The sequence below is a fragment of the Neolamprologus brichardi genome, unplaced genomic scaffold, assembly GCF_056152115.1.
Source record: "Neolamprologus brichardi isolate AB-2024 unplaced genomic scaffold, ASM5615211v1 NODE_ptg000008l+_length_2720982_cov_1, whole genome shotgun sequence".
In the NCBI taxonomy this organism is placed as follows: Eukaryota; Metazoa; Chordata; class Actinopteri; order Cichliformes; family Cichlidae; genus Neolamprologus; species Neolamprologus brichardi.
Window position 1 is genome coordinate 1,775,291 of NW_028270135.1, and position 22,683 is coordinate 1,797,973.

The 22,683-nt window shown below is 41.4% G+C and overlaps 1 protein-coding gene across 2 annotated transcripts in view; it reads right to left on the reverse strand.

Moving 5' to 3' along the window:
- tsnare1 (T-SNARE Domain Containing 1) overlaps positions 1-22,683 on the reverse strand; it is a 250,202-nt gene that overhangs the window by 43,301 nt on the left and 184,218 nt on the right. Inside the window, exon 11 of one of the 2 annotated variants that reach the window (XM_035913745.2) lies at positions 112-221. The exons of the other annotated variant lie outside the window; for it this stretch is intronic. Coding sequence (XP_035769638.2) covers positions 126-221 — 96 coding nt within the window. The 3' untranslated portion in view covers positions 112-125. The remainder of the gene's footprint in view (positions 1-111; positions 222-22,683) is intronic. 2 annotated transcript variants of the gene reach the window in all.

Below are 22,683 nucleotides of genomic sequence, written 5' to 3' on the forward strand. Positions count from 1 at the left end.
GACTGTTGTTGTGATTTGGTGCTGTATAAATAAAACTGAATTGAAAATAATGTGGATCTGGCAATGCCATGTACCTGACTGCAGTGTAATGTTGTGGATGATGGCTCTTACCACAGTGGTCAACCTCATTTTCTTGCTGAAACAGCTATGATAATGATGAGGATGGTGAGGATGATGGCACCAACCAATAGGAGGTAACACTTCCTCTTCCTCAGCTGTCTCTGTGGGGAGAAAGGGTAATTTAGTGGGCGGAGTTATGTTACTGTTACATTTATAATAAAAAAAGTTAATAAAATATATTGAGACATGTTTTGGCAGTAAAGTATGGTGGCGGTTAGCACTGTTGCCTCACAGCAAGAAGTTCCTGAGTTCAAGTCCACCATCAAGTCTTTCTGTGTGGAGTTTGCATGTTCTCCTGTGTTTGCTTTGGTTCTCTATGGGTACTCCGTAAAATGCAGGGTTTGGTTAATTGGTCATTCTAAGTTGCTAAATTGCGAAGGGTTGTCTGTTCCTATGTGTTAGCCCTGCAACAGACTGGCAACCAAGTCTGCCAGGGTGTACCCTGCCTCTTGCCCTAAGACAGCTGGGATAGGCTCCAGCCCCCCCGCGACCCTGAAAAAGATAAGTGGAAGAGAATGGATGGACGGATAAACAAACTGACCAAGTAGAACATCTGAGAATGTAAACACTATAAAATACAATGACTTTGGGAATTTACAGTATTTTATCAAGTGACACATTGTAGTCCACTGGTGTTGACAACAACAAACCTGTGGTTTCTCCCATCTCCACTCAATAACTGTACTGTTAGCTGTAGTGGCATTTCCATTGTCTTTGCAACTGAAAAAAATCTTTTGAATTACAAGCTTTTGACTGTAACTGAATAAATGTCTGAACAGTCTGTTTGTGTAGAAGTTCATCACCAAATCATACAAACATTAATCTAATCATTGTGACTTTTTAAACATAAACAATGCCAAGTTGACAGACCAAATCTTGAAATGTCACATGTCACTGTCACACTGGCCTTCGACTGATGCCGCCACTGTTGTAAATTACATTTTTAGTCAGATGTTTTAGAATGGAGAAAAAGAAAATATGCATAATCCTGTACTTTGAACTGTGTTTTTATTTTTATTATATGTATTGTGTACATGTGACTGTTTTAGGAGAATGTGCCAGTTTTTATTGATCTCTATGGATTTCTGAGGCATTTGTATAACATGAGTAGCACTTGGTTTTCATAAATACAACTAATAATTCATATGTTGCAGGAACTTCCACATTAGTACAGAGTACCTCTGTCTTAGTATTCAATAAAAATGTTTGTTAAACTTGAGCGTAAACTACAATAAAAATACTTTGTTAGTTAGCTGTATGGAGGCAGATGAGGACCCAAACGCAAAACTCGCGGAACTGAACTCAAAATCACTGCTTTATTGCAGGCCTTACAAAGAAGCAGAACTAAACTGGGAATGCTAACAGAAGACCGAGGGAACACAGAAAGGCACACAGGTTTGGGGAGGAGACATTGACGACGCGACACTGAACGGAGGGAGACATGCACATAAATACACAGAGGGGTAACGAGGGAAGTGGGAGCACACGGGGAACACAGCTGACACAGATAATTGTAACGAGACATGGCAGGAGAAACCCGACACTGACGGGAGACTGTCAAAGTAAAACAGGAAGCACAGAGGTGCAGACAGGAGGAGAGAGAGCACGGGCATAGTGGGCTGGGGAAACATGGAATGAAACACAAGGAGGGGAGACGAGGGCTCACAGATACATAGAGGGGCACACAGGGGATAAAAGTCACAAGGGGAAATCAAATGGTAAAATGGCCTGCATTTGTATAGCGCTTTTCTAGTCCCTAAGGACCCCAAAGCACTTCACACTACATTCAGTCATTCACCCATTCGCGATGGCAAGCTACATTGTAGCCACAGCTGCCCTGGGGCGCACTGACAGAGGCGAGGCTGCCGGACACTGGCGCCACCGGGCCCTCTGGCCACCACCAGTAGGCAAACATGGGGTTAGTATCTTGCCCAAGGATATTTGGCATGCAGCCAGGAGGCAGCCTGGGATCGAACCACCGACCTTCTGATTAGTGGCTGACCTGCTCTGCCACCTGAGCTACAGCTAAGGAACAAAATACAAAAATGCATGAATACTAAGACTGCTGGGCCATGTTGGCCCAGGATCATGACAATTTTACTTCTTTCTTATGGGTAGCAGTGGGCATGATTTTTCTTAGTAAGGTTAACTAATTAGAAATTACAGTGTACATGAAGACTGTGCTATTCTCATTAAATATTCATATTTGTTATTGTGCCAGCTTTTGTTTTTCTAAGACAGCTTTGATTCAACCAAACATTTGTTATTTCATAAGAGTGACAACATTCATATCTACACGATTTTAATAATTTTTCCACACAAACAGCGTTCGCCAATGTCAATGTGGTGCACTGACTGATGTAAAGGCCAAGCTCCATTTTAATAACTACATAGCCACAACGCGTGCTTTTCCGTCCCCAGCTAATTTAAAGCAACCCCATAGCACACAGCTGATGCACTTAGAATATGAATGAATAAAAACAACAGCTGACATTTTGAAAATACACATGGCGGAACAAAGAAAGTGGCATTTCAGCCAAATGAGATCAACACAGCTTCAGAGGAAGAAGATGATTCTGGGTCACACAAACAAATACTGATAAAATGCAGTAATAGAAATGGTCCTGCTGCATTGCTCTTCCCCTGAACGCATTCAGCGTCTCAGGCTGATCTATTAATTATCTCGTTTACCACTCATATCGTTTATTAACTTTAAAACCAAGAAAACAACACAAAGAAAAAAATATGCTAGAATGATTTCTGCAGGTTTATCTCTTTACTCCAAAGCAGCTAAAAAGGCAATCATTAAATTAGCACCTGTTAAAAAAAGGAACTTGATTTGCACAAAGATGTTACAGTGCTTAATAGCTTCAGTCATAAGAGGCTTTTAGCACACAACGCTAAAAACAGAGAATGTTTGACTTGTTGAAGAATGCACTTTTCTTTCTTTTTTACTTATTTGCAAGATTTTATAATTATAGTTCTGAGCTTACGGATTGCAGTGTCAGGGTTTATATATAGCATTAAAGCTGAACACTGTTTAAGGCAATATGATATAATTACATGATTCTGTAATTACCGGTGATGTATAACGAGGTGTAGCTTGATTGCTTCTCCTTAATGGGACGTTACCCACTATGTTCAATTTTACGATCTTTAAAATTTTATTATGTTGTCTGTTGTTTAGCAGGTTTTACTTTATGTTACACATTCAGAATTTATTTGACTGTCATATTATTATGACAGTGGTTCTTTTGTTTTCATATAAACTAGAAACTAGTAACTCTGCAATGGCAATGAAATTAATACTCATTATGTCGGTTGTACATACAAGTATAAATAGTACCTCTAAAGTTAGTCAGGATTAGGCTGCATTAAACTGCAGGAATGTCTTAAGGACATAAAGACTTGGATGGCCGCTAACTTTCTGCTTCTTAACTCAGATAAAACTGAGGTCATTGTACTCGGCGCTGAAAAGCTTAGAAATATGGTATCTAACCAGATTCTTACTCTGGATGGCATTACCTTGGCCTCCAGTAACACTGTGAGGAACCTTGGAGTCATTTTTGATCAGGATATGTCCTTCAACGCACATATTAAACAAATATGTAAGACTGCGTTCTTCCATTTGCGCAACATCTCTAAAATTAGAAATATCCTGTCTCAGAGTGATGCTGAAAAACTAGTTCATGCATTTATTACTTCCAGGCTGGACTACTGCAATTCATTATTATCAGGATGTCCAAAAAACTCACTGAAAAGCCTTCAGCTAATCCAAAATGCTGCAGCAAGAGTACTGACAGGGACTAGAAAGAGAGAGCATATTTCTCCTGTTTTGGCTTCCCTTCATTGGCTTCCTGTTAAATCCAGAATTGAATTCAAAATCCTGCTCCTCACCTAGCAGGTGAGGCACCCTTGGGGTGGCTGTAGCTCAGGTGGTAGAGCAGGTCATCTACTGATCGGAAGGTTGGTGGTTCGATTCCTGGCTTCCCCTAGTCTGCATGCCAAATATCCTTGGGCAAGATACTAACCCCAAATTGCTCTCCGATGCATCCATCGGAGTATGAATGTGTGTGAATGTTATCTAGAAAGCACTTAGAAAGATGTGCTTGTGCGAATGGGTCTGAATGGGTGAATGCACAAGTTGTGTAAAGCGCTTTGAGTGCTCAGATGAGTAGAAAAGCGCTATATAAGAACCAGTCCATTTACCATTTACCATTACCACATACAAGGTCTTAAATAATCAGGCCCCATCTTATCTTAATGACCTTGTAGTACCATATCACCCTATTAGAGCACTTCGCTCTCGCTCTGCAGGCCTACTTGTTGTTCCTAGAGTATTTAAAAGTAGAATGGGAGGCAGAGCCTTCAGTTTTCAGGCCCCTCTTCTGTGGAACCAGCTTCCAGTTTGGATTCAGGAGACAGACACTATCTCTACTTTTAAGATTAGGCTTAAAACTTTCCTTTTTGCTAAAGCATATAGTTAGGGCTGGACCAGGTGACCCTGAATCCTCCCTTAGTTATGCTGCAATAGACGTAGGCTGCCGGGGGATTCCCATGATGCATTGAGTTTTTCCTTTCCAGTCACCTTTCTCACTCACTATGTATTAACAGACCTCTCTGTATTGAATCATATCTGTTATTAACCTCTGTCTCTCTTCCACAGCATGTCTTCCATGTCTTCTTCCTGCTCTCACCCCAACCAATCACAGCAGATGGCCCCGCCCCTCCCTGAGCCTGGTTCTGCTGGAGGTTTCTTCCTGTTAAAAGGGAGTTTTTCCTTCCCACTGTCGCCAAAGTGCTTGCTCATAGGGGGTCATATGATTGTTGGGTTTTTCTCTGTATCTATGAAGCGCCTTGAGGCGACTTTTGTTGTGATTTGGCGCTATATAAATAAAATTGAATTGAATTGAATTGAATTAGAATTTTTCTGTAAATTATACGTTTGTTTTAATGTACGGTTAGTATGCTGTCTGTTTTGGTTTGTGTTTGTTTTACTTACTGACTGTAGAGTCTGATGGTACAGAGGGAACATTTTTTCCCTTCTGTTATTCTTCAAAATAAATATGGGCACTCTTCTTCTTTTAAAAGTCTTATTAAATGTTTTTATTTAGTTGTAATTAGATAGCAAAGTACTGTAGCAGTCTGTGTAGAGTGGAAATAAATATTTAAAGTTGCACAAGAAAAGGCGTGACATATATTATAGTGAATCCCTTTTAAGTGTTTAGCTAACATTTTAACTAATTGTGTATTAATACTGTTTTCAATTTATTTTTTCTGTTACTTGTGGTACAATTTACATTTCAAACAGAGCAAGGACTCATTCCAAAGAGTACATAAACTTTAAACGCCCGTGTCAACAACTATTTGCCATATCTGGTTGGCGGGTGTGTGTGTGTGTGTGTGTGTGGGGGGGGGGGGGGGGGGGGGGGGTGCTGAGGCAGTATTGCTTGTGTTAAGCAAAAATATTCAGCAAAATGGAGGGAAGAGCAGTGGTTAGGGAATATGTATATATATATATATATATGTTTGCTTCTTGTCTCCTCAGGCGGGGACGATGTGTTGGAGCAGAGAATCTATGTTGTCTCGAAATGCTTTTTCTCCCATTTTTTTCCAGCCTGTTTTCTGCTACAAAGGCAGCGGGAGCAGTGGCGTTAGACCAGAGCCGAGGCTGGAGTCTTTAAATCCTGACGCGCTTCAAAGCACGGAGAGAGCAATTCATCTTCTTATCTGAGACTCAAAACAGGCTTTCTGTGTGGAAGAGAGAGGGAGAGGGAAGAGGAAGAGAAAAAATGCTGTCGAGTAATTTTCCGTTTAAACGTTCCACTCCACAACAATTTGCATAAGCAGCCCTGCGTCTGTGATAAGAAGATTGGTAATTTTCAAAGGCTCTGTGGGGATTGAGAATTAAAAGCCTTTCTCCGCTATCTCCCCTCTTGCAGCTGGCCACCACAGATTCCCCGGCTTCTCTCACGCATTTCCTTCTAAACTACGCCTTGTAAACTTTCTCTGCCATCCTCTCCTTCTCCCTGCTCGCTCTGACGGTGCAGCAGCAGCTTCCTCTCACCCTAAACTATATACTCTGCCTCTCTCTTCCATACACTCCTTTCCTTTTTTCCTCCAGCTCGCGTAGACCAGTCCTGCTGTTATTTGAGGAGAACAACAAAATAAATAAGGTAGAGGGGGAACAAAAACGGGCTTAGTATAACAAAGGAAGCCTTGCAGTATTTTTAAAACCAGAATTTTCCAGATTGCAAAGCAAGCAGAGAGGCAGGACAGGGAGACTCACAGGGGCAGAGACAATTGAGGAGAGAGGGGGGATGCTCTTATCACAAGTAAGTTAATCTGCCAAAGAAAGTGTCCTTGGTGCCAGGACTTCAGGGCTTATGGGTGGTGCATACCCTCAGTAAAAAGATAGTGTGTAAGTCACACCTTTTTTTTTAAAATTCACTTTTACTGTCTAATATAAGGGAGTTCACATTGAATCTGTTTTTACACTCAATATGGCCTTACGAGAACTGATATCCATACTTAGCAGCAAAGTCAGAATCTTCAGTTGTGCTGTTGATGGTGAAAAAGTCATTTGGTAACATTGTTGCTAACAGTGGAACTACTTAGTAAATGCATTTTAAAATTGAAACATAAAAACACAGTTCTGAACTAGAAACTTGAAAAGAATTAATGCTAAAAGATGTCCTTCATATTACAATAGAAGTCAATTAGGAAAAAAAATCATAATGAACATAACACATTTTTAAGTTCAGACATGTCACATTTGAAATGAGTTCATTTCAAATGTGCACCAGAATAATTAGTTTGTCCAACAAGGAAACCATTTTTGTTGTTCTGACTCAGTACACCACCGCAGTGAATTTCAAATTATACAATTATTATATAACTGAAGGCCTGCACTTCAGTCTCATCTGAAATAAGTGTTTCATTTTTGAGTTACAACAAATGCAGGAATCAAGATCCACAAACTTGTTCTTTGTAGGAGGAACACGAGGCCCAACTGTTATATTCATAGTCACATGGACCTCTCTCAAGATGAAAAATGTCCACTTTGTGCTGGTTAGGGTTATGTGTGTCTAAATTATTATTATAAATAAAAATGTGCAGACAAAGAATCAGTGTTCTCACAGGAGCAAAAGCCATATAAAATAAATGTAATTAGTTGTTCATATTCACTGAAACAAAATGTAACGTCTTAAGTAAATGTCTAACCCTCTATTTATTTCTTTTTTCATGTTGTTAGGCTGTTCGTTCAGTGCAGGCCTTACATAAAAGTACACAAGAATAATAAAAATTCAACACAGGACTGAGGCCAAAACTAATACATGTACACTCTCAGTGCCCTAGAGCCAATCAGGAAAAATTCAAAACAGCAAAAAAAACAAACAAAACCCAGACTGATTTAACAGAATATTATTTTTTCCAAACGAAAACCAGAGAATAACATGTCAGTTTAGATCTGCCAAGGGAGAGAGAGGGACTGCATAATGACACATCCTACAACATAAAAGCTACAACAACAGGTAAAGTGGAACTACATGGAATTTAGCCTGTAGCAGAGAATAAAGAACAACCACATAACCTGCTCTAACTCTTGTAGGTGAGTCATTATGTTGCTCATGTTGAGTGCTTGACTTTTCTAAATTTATATATTTTACAGGCCACGTGTAAGTGTGCGTGACTTTGGTGTAGCATTCAGAAATGTGCACATTTTTGAACGCTACAACAAACATGCTTCCTACTTCTGTGTTAAAGGTACAGTGAGTTGTTTATTGTTATTTAATTGAAAAAAAAGAATCTTTTACTCATCAATATACATTCATTAATTTGTAATTATATCTTTCAAAAATTAAAATACATAAGAGCAAGTGCTAGTTTGTGGAAGCCGTCATGTTGGACCCGGAATCTTGAATACAGTGCCTGTAATGGACATCGCTGTCCTACCTAATCATGTTTTCAGCTAGAGACTTGCCACATACATAGTATGCCAAAGGCAGAGGACAGGAGAGCTCCTAGGTGTTGGAATGCCACAGACGCAAAATCATCTGAGAAGGAGTTCCCTTCACCAAAGAGACAACGTGACCGGCATCTGGGTAAAATGTCCTTCTCTTCTTCTTCACATCAAGCCTCATCTCCTAAACTGAAGTCAGGGCTCTAACGCACAAAAACATGATTAACTGCAATTACTCATAGTCAAGAATTGGACATGCGACCCTCCCGTCACCTTCTAGACAGTAGAGAGCAAGCTGGCTAAATAACAACACTATCTGGTTAAACGCTAACATCATCCCAGATAATTTTAATGCTGTGCTCATTACAAGCTAATACTCGATGTCCAGTAATGTTAGCTCAACTTTAAAGAAAGCACACAGCGGCAAAAACAGCCGTGCTTACTGAAAGAAAAGTTCAGGATATCCTCAACAACTCACCTCATAGTGGGACAGATATTGTCAGACCAGTTTGGTATCGCTGTCATCGGACAGAAGTGAGAGTCACTGAATTATGAACTGTTACTGGACAACATTTTACAGCCTTCTCGAGATTACATAGGTGTGGACATATATTGACAGCTAACTCTATACAATTTACCATTTTGTTTGTTTTATTTCCCACTGTCTATTTACAAGAGGCTCCAAATCTTGGAAAACTTTCTAATTTACGTCTCCCCTTTACTGTTCAGACTGTGGTGTAATTTTGTCTCCTTCAGCTTAGGATGAGCTCTGATATAATAGCCTTTCTTTCATTCACAGATTTAAAAATGGCCATTCACTCATTCATCATCATGTTCAGACTTAATTACTGTAAAGCACTTTACTTAACGTAAAGGAGAGATTTCAGTTAGTTTAAAATTCTAACTCTCTATCTGACCACTAGCAATTTGATTATTTTATTCGTTGTTTTTAAAACATTTCACAGGTAACTGCTAATGTTTATCAGTAATTTTTTAATCTTTTTTTTTTTTTTTATAGAACCTATTTGCGCTTATCTGGCGGCGCCCTGACCGGTGGACCTGCCAGTGTGTATATTTGTGTGTGTGTGTATGTGTCTCTCCTATCGCCCTGTCTTCCCCTCCGGCTCCGCTGTCAAGTGTTAGGAGGTAACCTAGCAACAGGCTACCTCCGACCCGGAAGTGCTGTCGCCCAGGAGCTGCCGCACCTGAGCAATCTACTACCACCTTCGGCAGGGCTACTTAATGGTGTGGCTGAGCGACAGACAGCGCTGGAGTATTGCACTAAGCCTGGTAGTGTTTTCGTGTGTTTATTGTCTGAGCTACGCACTCATTTCGCTGTCGTGTGTGTTCACCCAGGGATTGACGGAGGATTCACGGACACAAAGGAAGCACTTGGAGGAGAGACGGGCACTCACTACCACGCACGGGCTTACACGGAGGGAAGGACGCACTATCACCATTGTTGCACATTTGAACTGTTGTCACCTTGCTGCACTGTAAATAAACGCACTGTCTTTATTTCTGAGCTCCGCGCCTGAGTCCACTCTTTAACAACCGTGACAGCGCTCCTCTAGGAACAAAATTCAGACTCTGCTTAAATCTTGCTTCGAGATTAGAGCTGTCTCAAATAGCCCGTAGCAGCCTCAGCAGATTAAATGGTGCTGTTTTTTGGGTTTTATTATCACCTTTTATCGTGACGTCCGAGCCACATGGACACCAGAACAAGTGGTGTTCGTGTCAACCAATGCCAAAGATTCCGAAATTACAAGCATTATACACAAACTGAGCTTCATCATCAGGAAATTCTGGAGGCACTGGGCTTCCTCGGGTTGCTACGGAACCAGGCCTCCAGACCTTGGCGTCGGCTGATGCCGGTGGCAGAGGAATGGGTCGCCGAAAGCAGTGTGCGAGGAAGCGGAAGCACGGCTAACATGATGGGGTCCGTGCAAGGAGGAAATCCAAGCCAGCTGCCCCGCCCATCAATCCTGCTCTCAAACGTTTGCTCCCTGGGCAATAAGCCCCGCCCCACCTCAGATATTCAGATCAGAATCAGAATACTTTATTGATCCCTGGGGGAAATGATTTTTTTGTTACAGTGCTCTATTATAAACAAACATTAACAGGACAGACAATACGCTAACTAAGAATATTACAATATATACATATACATAAAGTCACTTATTAATAAATAGCTGAAAAAGAAACATGTGTAGCTATAGCAGTAAACAGTGTGTTAAGTGGATGCGTTGTACAGGGAGATGGCCACAGGCAGGAAAGATTTCCTGTGTCGTTCAGTGGTGCTTTTTGGTAATCTCAGTCTCTCACTGAACGTGCTCCTGTGACTGACCAGCATGTCATGGAGTGGGTGGGAGGTGTTATCCAACATTGTTTTTATTTTGGACAACATCCACCTCTCCGACACCACCTTGAGGGAGTCCAGCTCCGTCCCCACAACATTACTGGCCTTACGGATTAGTTTATTGAGTCTGTTGGCATCTGCTCCCCTCAGCCTGCTCCCCCAGCATGCAACAGCATAGAGGATCGCACTGACCACAACAGACTCGTAGAAAATCCTGAGCATTTTCTGGCAGATGTCGAAGGACCTCAGTCGACTCAAAAAATAGAGACAACTCTGTGTCATGTTTCAGCTGTGTACAGGCAGGAGAAGGACCCAAACACAAAACTCACGACAACAAAATTAAACTCAAAAAGCTGCTTTATTGCAGAATGGACCAAAAAATATAACTAAACTAAACTGGGACATGGATAACTAACACACAGGGAAACACAGCCATGAGGGAGACTACGACACTGACAAAGCGAAACACAGGGCTTAAATACACAGAGGGATAACGAGGGAATGAGACACAGAAGGAGAGCACAGCTGGGAGTAATCAGGCTGGACGAGACAAGGGAAGCAAAACTAGAAACGCTCACATGAGACATAGACCTTCAAAGTAAAACAGGAAACACACTGACTGAACTCTAAACATGCAAACTTAACAGCAACTGAGAAGACAGAACATAGGGACCAGAAACATGGTACAAAATGGTCACAGTAGACACAACATTGAACACAGGGAAGCCATATTACAAAGCCAAAGAACTAAACCTATGATAACCATAGGTAAAATCTAGGGAAACAAGAAACAGTACAACGAAGGACTCAAAACATAATCCATAATATAAAAACACAAGATCTCTTCAAAATAAAATAGGAAACATAATGAGACGCAGACATGACAACCAGAACTTGACAACGTAAGACACAGACATGAAACACATGAAGAGCAGGGGAGACTTAACAGGGGTTGGAAGACACAAGGGGAATCTAATAACAAAGAACTAGAAAAACTCATGAGCTTAATCATATAAACATCCAAATAAACTAAACTCAAAACACTGGGTCATAAGACCCAGGATCGTGACACTCTGACCCTTTCTGCAAAGTGCTGTGGTGTTTTTAGCCCAGTCCAGTTTATTGTCAATGTGTACTCCAAGGTATTTATAGTCCTCCACAATGTCAACACTGACCCCACATGTCTGTTATGCTAATTCTGGCATGCAGGCCACTCGTCGGACGCTGCAAACCAGTTCTGAGACAGGTGAGAGCCTGGTGTGCAGGAGCCATCTCTGACTGCATTGAGGAAAACACTGACTGGGACATGTTTAGGGAGGCTGCAACAAATGGCGACTGTACCAACTTAGAGGAGCACACATCATCTGTGACCAGCTACATCAGCAAGTGCATCAGTGATGTCACTGTCTCCAAGATTATCATAACACGCTCCAACCAGAAACTGCGGATGACTGCAGAGGTGCAGGAGACTCTGCCTTCGGAGCAGGTGACAAGGCGGCCCTGAGAACATCGAGGATCAAACCATCTCGAGCCATCAGAGCAGCAAAGTGCTCGCACGGTCAGAGAATCCACTCATCATTAGGCACATTAAGACCCTGTTGGCACCCGCACTGGACCCACTGCAGTTTGTCTATCTCCCCAACCGGTCAACAGATGATGCCATCGCCACCACTCTGATTTCTGGCTCTCATCCACCTGGACGCCAAGGACATGTGTATACAAATGCTGTTCATAGATTTCAGTTCAGCATTCATCACAATAATTCCTCAGCACCTTAATTGAAAACTGAGCCAGCTGGGCTTGAAAACCTTCCTCTGCACCTGGATCCTGGACTTTATGACGGACAGACCTCAGTCAGTCCAGCTTGGTAACTGTATCTCCAACACTACTACACTGAGCACTGTGCTCAGCCCACTGCTGTTCACTCGGCTCACTCACAACTGTGCAGCAATACACAGTTTGAACCACATCATCAAGTTTGCTGATGACATGACTGTTGTGGGTCTCATTAGCAAGAACGACAAGTCAGCATACAGAGAGGAGGTGCAACCGCTAATGGACTGGTGTAGAGTCAAGAACCTGTCTCTGAATGCGGACAAAACAAAAGAGATGATTGTCGACTTCAGGAGAGCATCAATGTGGAGGTCATCAAGGGCCCCGAATTCCTTTGTGTTCACCTGGCGAAGAACCTCTCCTGGTCCCTCAACACTAGCCCCATATCTAAGAGAGCCCAACAGCATCTCTACTTCCTGCAAAAGCTGAGAAAAGCTCATCTCCCACAACCTTCTACAGAGGGACTATTAAGAGCATCCTGAGCAGCTGCATCACTGTCTGGTATAAAAAATGCAGCATGTTGGACTCCAAGACCCTACAGCAGAAAATAAGAACAGCTGAGAAGATCATTGGAGCCTCTTTTCCCTCCATTACAGACACTTATCGCAGCCACAAAGCCACCAGCATTGCGGAGGACCCCACACACCCCTCACACACACTCAGACAAGCCGTCAGACTCCTGAACACTCAGCAACTGGACTGACACACACTCACACACCATTATACACTCCATACCTCAAGTACTTTTTGCACAATGCTCAGTCTCCACTGTCATTGTCGCACTTTTCTATTGCACTGTCTTGTGTCAGTATTGTTCTGTTCTGTCTGGTGTTGCACTGTTTTTTGCAATTTTTGCACAAATGCACCGTATGTAGTCATGTGTTGATTTTTTGTTATATGTAGCACCATGGTCTTGGAGGAACGCTGTCTCGGTTCACTGTGTACTGTACCACTGTATATGGTTGACAATAAAGCCACTTGATTGGGCCTTTACTGTTTCTTTGAGGAAGACGTCAGTCAATTCAATTCAGTCAGTATTAATATAGCGCCAAATCACACTAGCAGTCGCCTTAAGGCATTTTATACTGTAAGGTAAAGACCCTACAATGATACAGAGAAAACAGAAAACTGTAGCTGCTTTCTTGGTGGTTCGATCCCTGGCTCCTCCAGTCTGCATGTCAAGTATCCTTGGGCAAGATACTAGCCTCAACTCTCCGATGCATGCAGTATGAATGTGTGTGAATGTACTTAGAAGTGAGTGCAGATAAAGTGCTTGTGTGATTGGGTGAATGTGGCATGTTGTATAGAGCGCTCTGAGTACTCTGGGAGAGTAGAAAAGCGCTAAGAATCAGTCCATTTACCAACAATCAGAAGACTTTCTATGAGCAAGCGCTTGAGAAGTGAAAACTCCTTGTAACTGGAAGAATCCTCTAGCAGAACCAGGCTCATGGAGGGGCAGCCATCTGCCACGACTGGTTGTGGATGAGGGGAGGAAGACAGGACAACAAACACACCATGAAAGAGAGCCAGAGATTAATAATAACTAATGATTAAATGCAGAGTGGTGTATAAACATAGAGCAAGTGAAAAAAACACTTAATCATGGGAAGACCCCAACAGCCTAGGCCTATTGTAGCATAACTATGGGAGGCGCCAAGTTCACCTGATCCAGCCCTAACTAAGGTCTAAGGACTAATGTCTGCCTCCTGAATCCAAACAGGGGGCTGGTTCTTCAGAAGAGGGAACCAGCTCCCTGCCTCACATACTACTTTTAAATATCCTAAGACCTACAAGTAAACCAGAGTCAGAGATTGAAGTGTTCTGTTGGGGTGATGCAATACTATGAGGGCTTTAACGCCTTTAAGAGACCCATCTATGTAAGTTTTGCTACTGCTCTTTTACATCCAGGTTGCAGTGGGAGCAAATGAAACAGGCGCACACCACAGCTCATCATTGGAAATACTGAGGCGTTCTCAGACCAAAAATGGTTATTCATGAGTAGCTTTGGAAACCTTTAAGAACTTATCTCTGTATATATATATAAAATTGAAATGATTTAGCTGTGACCTTGTCAGGGCAGATAAATCGCAGCAAAAAAAAAATTCTAGCACAACTTCACCTGCTTCCAAGGTGCATGGAGCGGATAAAAGAATTCACAAAGCAGGAACTCCAGCAACACTTGAGGGAAGATGAACAACTTTAATAATAGACCAACGCGTTTCGGCTTGTGGCCTTCATGAGGGTCATAGTAAAACATTGTAAAAATTGCTTAAATACAAGACAGGAAACAGAAAAAAACCTTGTCAGGGCAGGGCAGGGTCACTTTTGATTAGGCTCAGTTGCATCTGACAAGCGAACAAAACAATTGATGCATCAGCTTTGCTTTTTCCACACTACGCAACAGTTCCCTTACTTCTCATAGGGAACAATTAATCTTTTTCTGACAGAGAACACTGGTCTAAGGCTTGGAGGTGCTAACTCTCATCCTGACCATTTCACACTTGGCTGGAAACTGACGTAAACCACAATAGAGGTCACATGCTGACAAAACCAGCAGAACCACATTATTGGCAAAAAAGCAGAGATGCAAGTCTGACGTTATCAAAGCAGGTCCTCACATCTTGTGCTTGTACCTCAAATTTCTGTACGTTAAAATCACAAATACAAGAGGTGACAAAGATCAAACTTAGCAGAATTCAACATCCACTAAGAAAGAGCTACAAAGAATGCCATGTTTACAACTGCAGCACCATATAATCAAAGCACCCTCCAGATAAGACCTTTGAAGATATGGTCATAGGATTTCTTCAAAAACACCTGCAGTACGTGTGTAAAAGTAAAGTGCAAATCCAGGGTTTACTCTTGCACCTTGGGCAAGGTGCTTCCACTGAGCTTTTTAACTACATCAGTGACCTGTGTCAGGAAGACGAGAAATGATTCCCCGGAGTCCTCTATCACTGTCTTGTACAGCCTGTCACGTACAACACATTTCATGAGTGCTTTCTTGCTCCGTTTGAACTCTAACTTGCACTTTTTCTCTTAGGCATTTTCATCTCTGAGCATCAATATTTTAAAATGACACTGAACAACTAGTTCTGGCATTGTTGACTGGACTGAAAGCAGGTGCCGTTTTGAATATTGAAGAAATCAATGTGATGAAATCTTTAAAGGTCATAGTAAAATTACTAAAGCCTATTTAGTCTCATAAATTGATGCTGTGTAGTAATAATAAATATATATATATATAAACATATAATAAAAAAAATCCTCCTTGTTATTTAAATCCACAAGTTTTAAGTTATTTCGTCAGATATTAATTCTCATCCTTGAGGAAATGGTATGAAAACGCACTCTATTTACCCTAATAGGGAATATTGTTGCATTATCTAGTTCAACAGCCTTCATGTCGTTATTTTGCATGTGTTGCAGCCCAGCCATTTGCTATCCCCGTATGAGAAATCCCACTTGTCTGTATGAAGGTCAGCAGTGTTGGTCAAGGTGAAGGAGGAGATATTAGTTTGAGAGGAGAGAAACAAGAATGGCTTATTCACCTTTCCAGTATTTCTGTAGCCCCATGACACTTTCTACAACCATAAAACATTTCCAGAACGGCCCATCGTTCCAGGGAGAATATAGAAAAAACACATCAGAACTATTAAAGCTGATAGCACTGCCATACAAATCAACAATCTGTCTTATCTCTGCCTCTCTCACATGGAAGACAAATTTCCAGTGTCTCTGAGAGAAAAACTACTTACCTTGTGTGACATGAGAAATATCCTCATAATACAACAATAATGCAATGCAGTGATAATGGCCATAATAGTATTCTCACTTTATCGCATCTGGTCGGGAAAATTGGAAGTCCATAAAATAAATAATGTTTACAGCGGAACTGCCTCACTTGTAATCGGCTTATATGTCATTTACATAAAACTCAGAGTCCCATGCAGTCACCCTGATTATGATATTTAAGAGGAGCAGCAAATAAAAACAGACTTCATGGCCAATCCTGGCACCCTGGGAGGAGGCAGCCATTGTCAATAGTGAAACAAAAAGCCGGAAAAACATCAGCATATTTGGCCTTTTACTGATTGGCCATTCGGTTTTGTTTTTTAAAAAGACTGTTATCTTGTCTACCTATGGTAGACAAATGTTTGAGGCTTCTCTCCAACCTCAGCAATGCAAGAAAATGGGAAAGTTTAAACAGAACAGTTTGCTGGCTACTGCAGATTTTACCACAGTATTAAAGTAGACAGCATTTATAATTCAATGAAACAATACATTATTGTTAAAAGTAACATTAAAGGTGCAACATATGGACCATCTAGATATTATATCTACATTACATCTACTTGCTATTTGGCCATGCAAACCCCTGCATACATTGTTTTTTGCTGATATTAATGTAATGAGATAAGTCTGACCAGTTAATCTCATAACTGGTTATGACCTGTTTCTGTGTCACTTTTGTTATTCACAGTGGGAAGCAGTGGCCATTGCTTCTGCTACACTTTCCTGGGACAATATGTAATGGGAAGCCTTCTATGTATATTCAACCACTGATTTAACTGATATTGGTACAGGACTTAAACTAGCTTAATGGGGTTGAAGCTTTAGTTTTAGTTTCTCGAATTAGACATCCCTATGCAAACACTGCTCCTCTCACATTTTGCATGCACACTTTGTTTCCCTGTGTTTTGTTTTCCTGCCATCACGTGACTCAGTGGTGCTAAGCACACATATGTTCACAGCAGTGAGTGAGAGCATGATGGTAGAGTCCAAGAGGAGCGTCCTGCAGAGAGATTTTACAGTTGTAAATGAAAACATTGCAAGCTTTGTGTGTGTGAAGGCTATTTGAAATACTACTAGTTTATTCAAACACATGAAAAATCATGAAAAAGATCTAAGCAGCAGAAGAAGCAAATAGGAGAGGAAGCCCTCAGACCCAAACCTCAGAAAGATGTCACTGGCAGAGTGCTTTCAAAGAGTCAAAGAATATCCATTTGGCTTCCACAGTGGTCATGTTTTTGGACATGATAGGTGTTAATTTAGCAGACTGATTACCAATAGGACTGTCACTGTGGTGCAGTGGTTAATAATGTTGCCTCACAGCAAGAAGGTTCAAATCTAGGCTGGAGCATTTCTGTGGAATTCACATGTCCTCTCCACGTTTGCATGCGTTCTTTCCAGGTACCCCAGTTCATCCCACAGTCCAAAGACTTGCATTTGATTAGGATAATCTGTGATTCTACATTGGTGTGAATAGTTGTCTGTGTCGTTGTGTTATGGAAACCTGATCTGCAGTGACCATCTGCTCTGACAGCAGCTGGGAGCGACTGGTGCGTGAGGACTGTGAACGCTTTGGCACTGGCAAGGTGCCCATGGCAGAACCCGCTGCTTGTTGAGAGCGATATGTGCTTTCACATCACTGTCATTAAGTAAATGGCCTGGTAAATAGCCTGCATTTGTATAGCGCTTTACTCAGTCCTTAAGGACCCCAAAGCGCTTTACACTACATTCAGTCATTCACCCATTCACACACTGGTAATGGCAAGCTACATTGTAGCAGCTGCCCTGGGGCGCACTGACAGAGGTGAGGCTGCCGGACACAGGCGCCACCGGGCCCTCTGACCACCACCAGTAGGCAAACATGGGGTTAGTATCTTGCCCAAGGATATTTGGTATGCAGCCAGGAGGCAGCCTGGGATCGAACAGGACAGCCACGTCTGATTAGTGGCTGACCTGCTCTGCCACCTGAGCTACAGCTATTAAGTCTCCAATAACACCAGCAAAAGTCGCCAGATTTGTTGCTAGCTGCTTTTCAGGGGAAAAAAGTTGCTAAGGGGGTCTGACGGGCGACCGTGGCTCAAGGGGTTGGGAAGCGTATCTGTAACCGGAAGGTCGCCGGTTCGATTCTCGGGCTCTCTGTCCTGGTCGTTGTGTCCTTGGGCAAGACACTTTACCCTACCGCCTACTGGTGATGGCCAGAGGGGCCGATGGCGCGATATGTCAGTTTCGCTTCTGTCAGTCTGCCCCAGGGCAGCTGTGGCTACAACCGTAGCTGCCTCCACCAGTGTGTGAATGTGAGAGTGTGAGTGAATGAATAGTGGCATTCATAAAGTAAAGCGCTTTGGGTGCCTTGAAAAGCGCTATATAAATCCAATCCATTATCATTATTATTATTGTCTGAAAACTCGCTAAATATAGCGACAAAGTTGGCAAGTTGGCAACACTGTGTATGACGTGACAGCAAGCAGTGAATGACAAAGGACTAAAATACACAGCAGAGTAATCGGGGAACGCAAGACAGGAGGCAAACAGCTGAGAAAAATTAAGCAGTACAAGACAAGGGAGGTAAAACTAGACACAATAACAAAGCGCACATGATGATCAAAGTAACAGGACAGAGACAGAGGCACAGACTAGACGCTGAGCAGCACAGAATCAAAACCTAAGAAATAAACTCTTAACAACAATTAAACCAAAACACCAGTTAATAACAACAACAATAACAAATAGAGAATCAGAACATAAACCATAATACAGAATTATAACAAAACACAACTGACCAAGAACCATCCAGGAGGAATGGCTTGTTACTGGATGGCCAAGTCATATCCGTACTTTGAATCCCGGTGAAAGGTTGGGGTGGGATTTGAGAGGGAAAAAATATTGCATTGAAGAGCAAGCCAAACTCAGACTAGTCTCATCTAGAAGAACATATTTCTTTTATTTCTTATATTTTTGTTGAATAATGCATGAAAAAACTCATTTTCCTCCTGGAGTTTTTAAACACATCAGCATTAACTTTAGATACTGTTTAAAAGGGGACCAAATGTATGCTTACTTAGATTTATATCTTTATCTCCTCTATGGACTCATGCATACTGATCACAACTATTCACAGCAACGTAGCATATTGCTGCTCATTTTTCATAAATATTGCCATGTACTTGTACACTCTTTATTCTTTGCAACAACACACCAGAAGCATTGTTCAAAATATTAACAGTTTTTGAATAAAGGGACTCTGAATTTGCTTGACAGGACCAATACTGGTTTCATAACCGTAGATCTGTAAAGAAAGAAATGTCAAGACAAGTTGGGCAGTATGTGTGACAAAGATTTCAGGTATAGATGCTGATCACACATTTGTCTACTCTTAGCAATCAGTACCAAACAAAATATCATGTGAGCGAAGTTTTCAGACATAGAATCGACCATGGAGGTGGGAAGCTGCTGGTAGATGCCGTGTTTTTCTCAATTATAAAAATAAAATTGGATCAAGCTAAGCTTTAATTTTGGTAATTCCATGCATTCCAAGAAACCCAAACAAACACGCAATAAGAGGCTCTAATGTAAGCGTCCTGTTAATGTTGGTGGTGTCAGTTACGCAATGGACCTGGAGCCAGCACAACAGAGCCTGCAGTGCACGGGCAGGAATGCATTTCTTACTTGGAAATTCCAACACCACTTTACATTTAAAGGAGAAAGGGACCGTTCAGTGCAAACTCTGTTTGCCAGTGTTGTGCCAAAAACTGATTGTTTGTATTTAAACTGCTATAAATAACTTGTTGGTCTATAATATGTGAAACATATGTCAAATGTATCCCTCATGAGTCATCTTGAGCAACAAACAACATTCCTGTAATAAGGTAGAGCTGCAATCAATTTGTGGCAGTGAATTTTATGTATCCTTTATCTATGCAGTTAAAAAAATTCTTGTTGACTTTAAAAATGTCTCTTTTAACCCTTAAGAACCTATTTCTACTTTCATGAAAATTACGGGGGTTGTAAGTTATATCAAGCTCCACCCACTGCTCCAGATCTGAAATGTCACATATGCGTCACATTGGGCATACAAGGTACATTTGTTCCATATTTAGAAAGTAATTCTGTAAACACTTTCTTGCTTTTAAAAACAGAATTTCCTTTTTATTTTCAAATTCTTAACATGGATAATGATGGTAACACTTCTTGGTTTACTTCAACAAGCTTCTTGGAAAAAAAAAAAAATCAGCCCCAATCAACCATGCGTTGACAACACCGAGCATGATGGTTTGCCAGAACAGGTAGAGATACCACCTCCGTGACTTCATGTGGTACTTGTACCTTGCAATGCAAGCGTCGAGAAGGTCAATACCACCCATGAATGTGTTGTACTCCTTCACAATGTGTGGCCTTTTGAAATCAACAAATGCCTTGCCCGATTTGCTCCAGCGACGGACTGTATCTTGAGGCTCAGTTGCACAATAGGATGAGATGAGGGTAACAGATTTGTTGTCATAATACTTCACAATAACCATGCTCTCTTCCTTATTCACCCTGGCATCAACAGATCCTCTGCCTCTCTGGGCAAGACTTTTTTCATCTTCAAGTTGACAACCCGCGATTTCCACGAAGTGTTCCTACAAAGTAGATCTGTCGCTGAAGAAGTGTGAGCACAAGTTGGGCTGAGGAGAAGAAGTTATCAGCAAAAACTTTGTAGTTTTGCTCAGCTGGCAGAGTTTCACACAACTTCACCACAACATCTCCTCCAATCCCAAGTAAAGTCTTCTTCCCAGTACTACCTTGATAAACAACAAAATCATGGAGCATACCAGAGGATGAGCACCGGCCCAGATTTTCAATCCCCAGGGGTGGGGCTTTCCCTTCACATACTGCCTTATTGGGCTGTGTGTCCCCTTGAAGGGTACCATTTGCTCATCAACAGAGTTGTACTCCTCTGGGACGATATCCAGGCATTGTTTGTGAAACATTTCAAGCGATGGACGGATCTTCCAGCACTTGTCTTCTGCATCTCTGTGTAATAAATCTGTATTGTCAGTGAAATGTAGAGATCCCAACAGGGTTTGAAATCGGGTGCGGGACATGTTATCTGCTACCATAGGACACCTGGTGTCATTTTCCCAGTATGCTCGATTTCCAGGCATTTGGCATAGACCCATCCTCAGATAGAGACCAATGAGTATTTCTAGTTCTTTAACAGTGGTATTTACATTTCTCAGATGGTTGGATTTTTGTACACTGTATAAATTTGTTTGTTCCATTAACAACAGCAGCATATCATCTGTGATGAAGTTTTTGAAGTACTCCAGTGGAGTGTGAATCTCATCTGGAGGTTTGGCACAGGGTCCCTTGAATGTGGTCTCAGGGGTTTCGAACATTTTCTTTCTCCAGGAGAATTTTTGTCCTTTGATAGCTGCCTTGGGCTGCCCAGTGTCCATATGGCTTGAATGTGGCACTGTCTCTAAATCACTTAAATCACAACTGTCTGAATCACTGGATTCACTTGATTCATCACTCTCCACGTCTTTGTGGGGGATGTAATTAGGGTCTTCAGAATCTTCATCTGAGCTACTTTCACATCCCTCATACTCACTGTCCTCTGCAGTGATAAACTCCAGCGCATTTTGAGCACTATATTTTTTATTTTTATCCATTCTACAAAAGAGTGAAAATGACAAAAAATGGGGGGTAACTGAAAAACGCGTGACATAGCTTGTTGTGACATAGCTTGTTGTGACATATTTGTCACAGCGATATTTAACAAACTGATTCTAGATCAAATTGTTTCAGAAATATTACCAAACTAGGTTACAAGTGACCTATGACATCTTATCTAAAGTTTAGAATTGCTGAATGAGTAAAAGCTTACCTTTGCAAAAAGAAAAGAAAGTTTTTAAAATTAGCATAGTGGTCTCATTAGCTAACCAGGTGGACCAAGACTTTGAAAATGGTGTCTTGAACACCCAGAGTGCCTCACTTGTCACATGACTGAACTAGTTTGTGCAGTAAATGTCACTTAAGGACTTTATTAGTTAAAAGTCAAAGTTAAATCATTATAAATAGTTTTTCTCTAAGTGTAAAGGGGCGGTGACACCAGTGTCACTGTGGGTCCTTAAGGGTTAATAGTAATCTGGCCAAGAGGACAGCTGAAATTGCAACAAATGCAAAAATAGTTCTGTAAACATATTTTAAGTGGACAAAAAGGAGCTGATTGTAACACAGTTACAAAGATACTTGAGAAACAGGTAATTTTTTAATTTTATATATAACCCCTTTGTAATACCTGTTCACCAAAGTCTATTTAGCAACATATGTAACGATATTACACAAAAAACAAAACAAAACACACAGCTACATTGGAAATCAGTTTTTGGCACAACACCAGCAACCAACCTGCTCTCAGCATAAACGACTCCAACCTAAAGAAACATCTGGAAGTAAGTTCTTTTAAAAAAAAAACTAACGTTAGCCTACTGCAACTAGCTTGTTTTAGTTGTGGTAGCTACCAGTGTTATGTGCCACATCAGTATCTTCGATGTACTATTGCTGTGTGATTTATGACTGTTACTGAAGGCTACTCGCAACCGAGCTAACATTGTTAGCTGGTGTTAGCTGA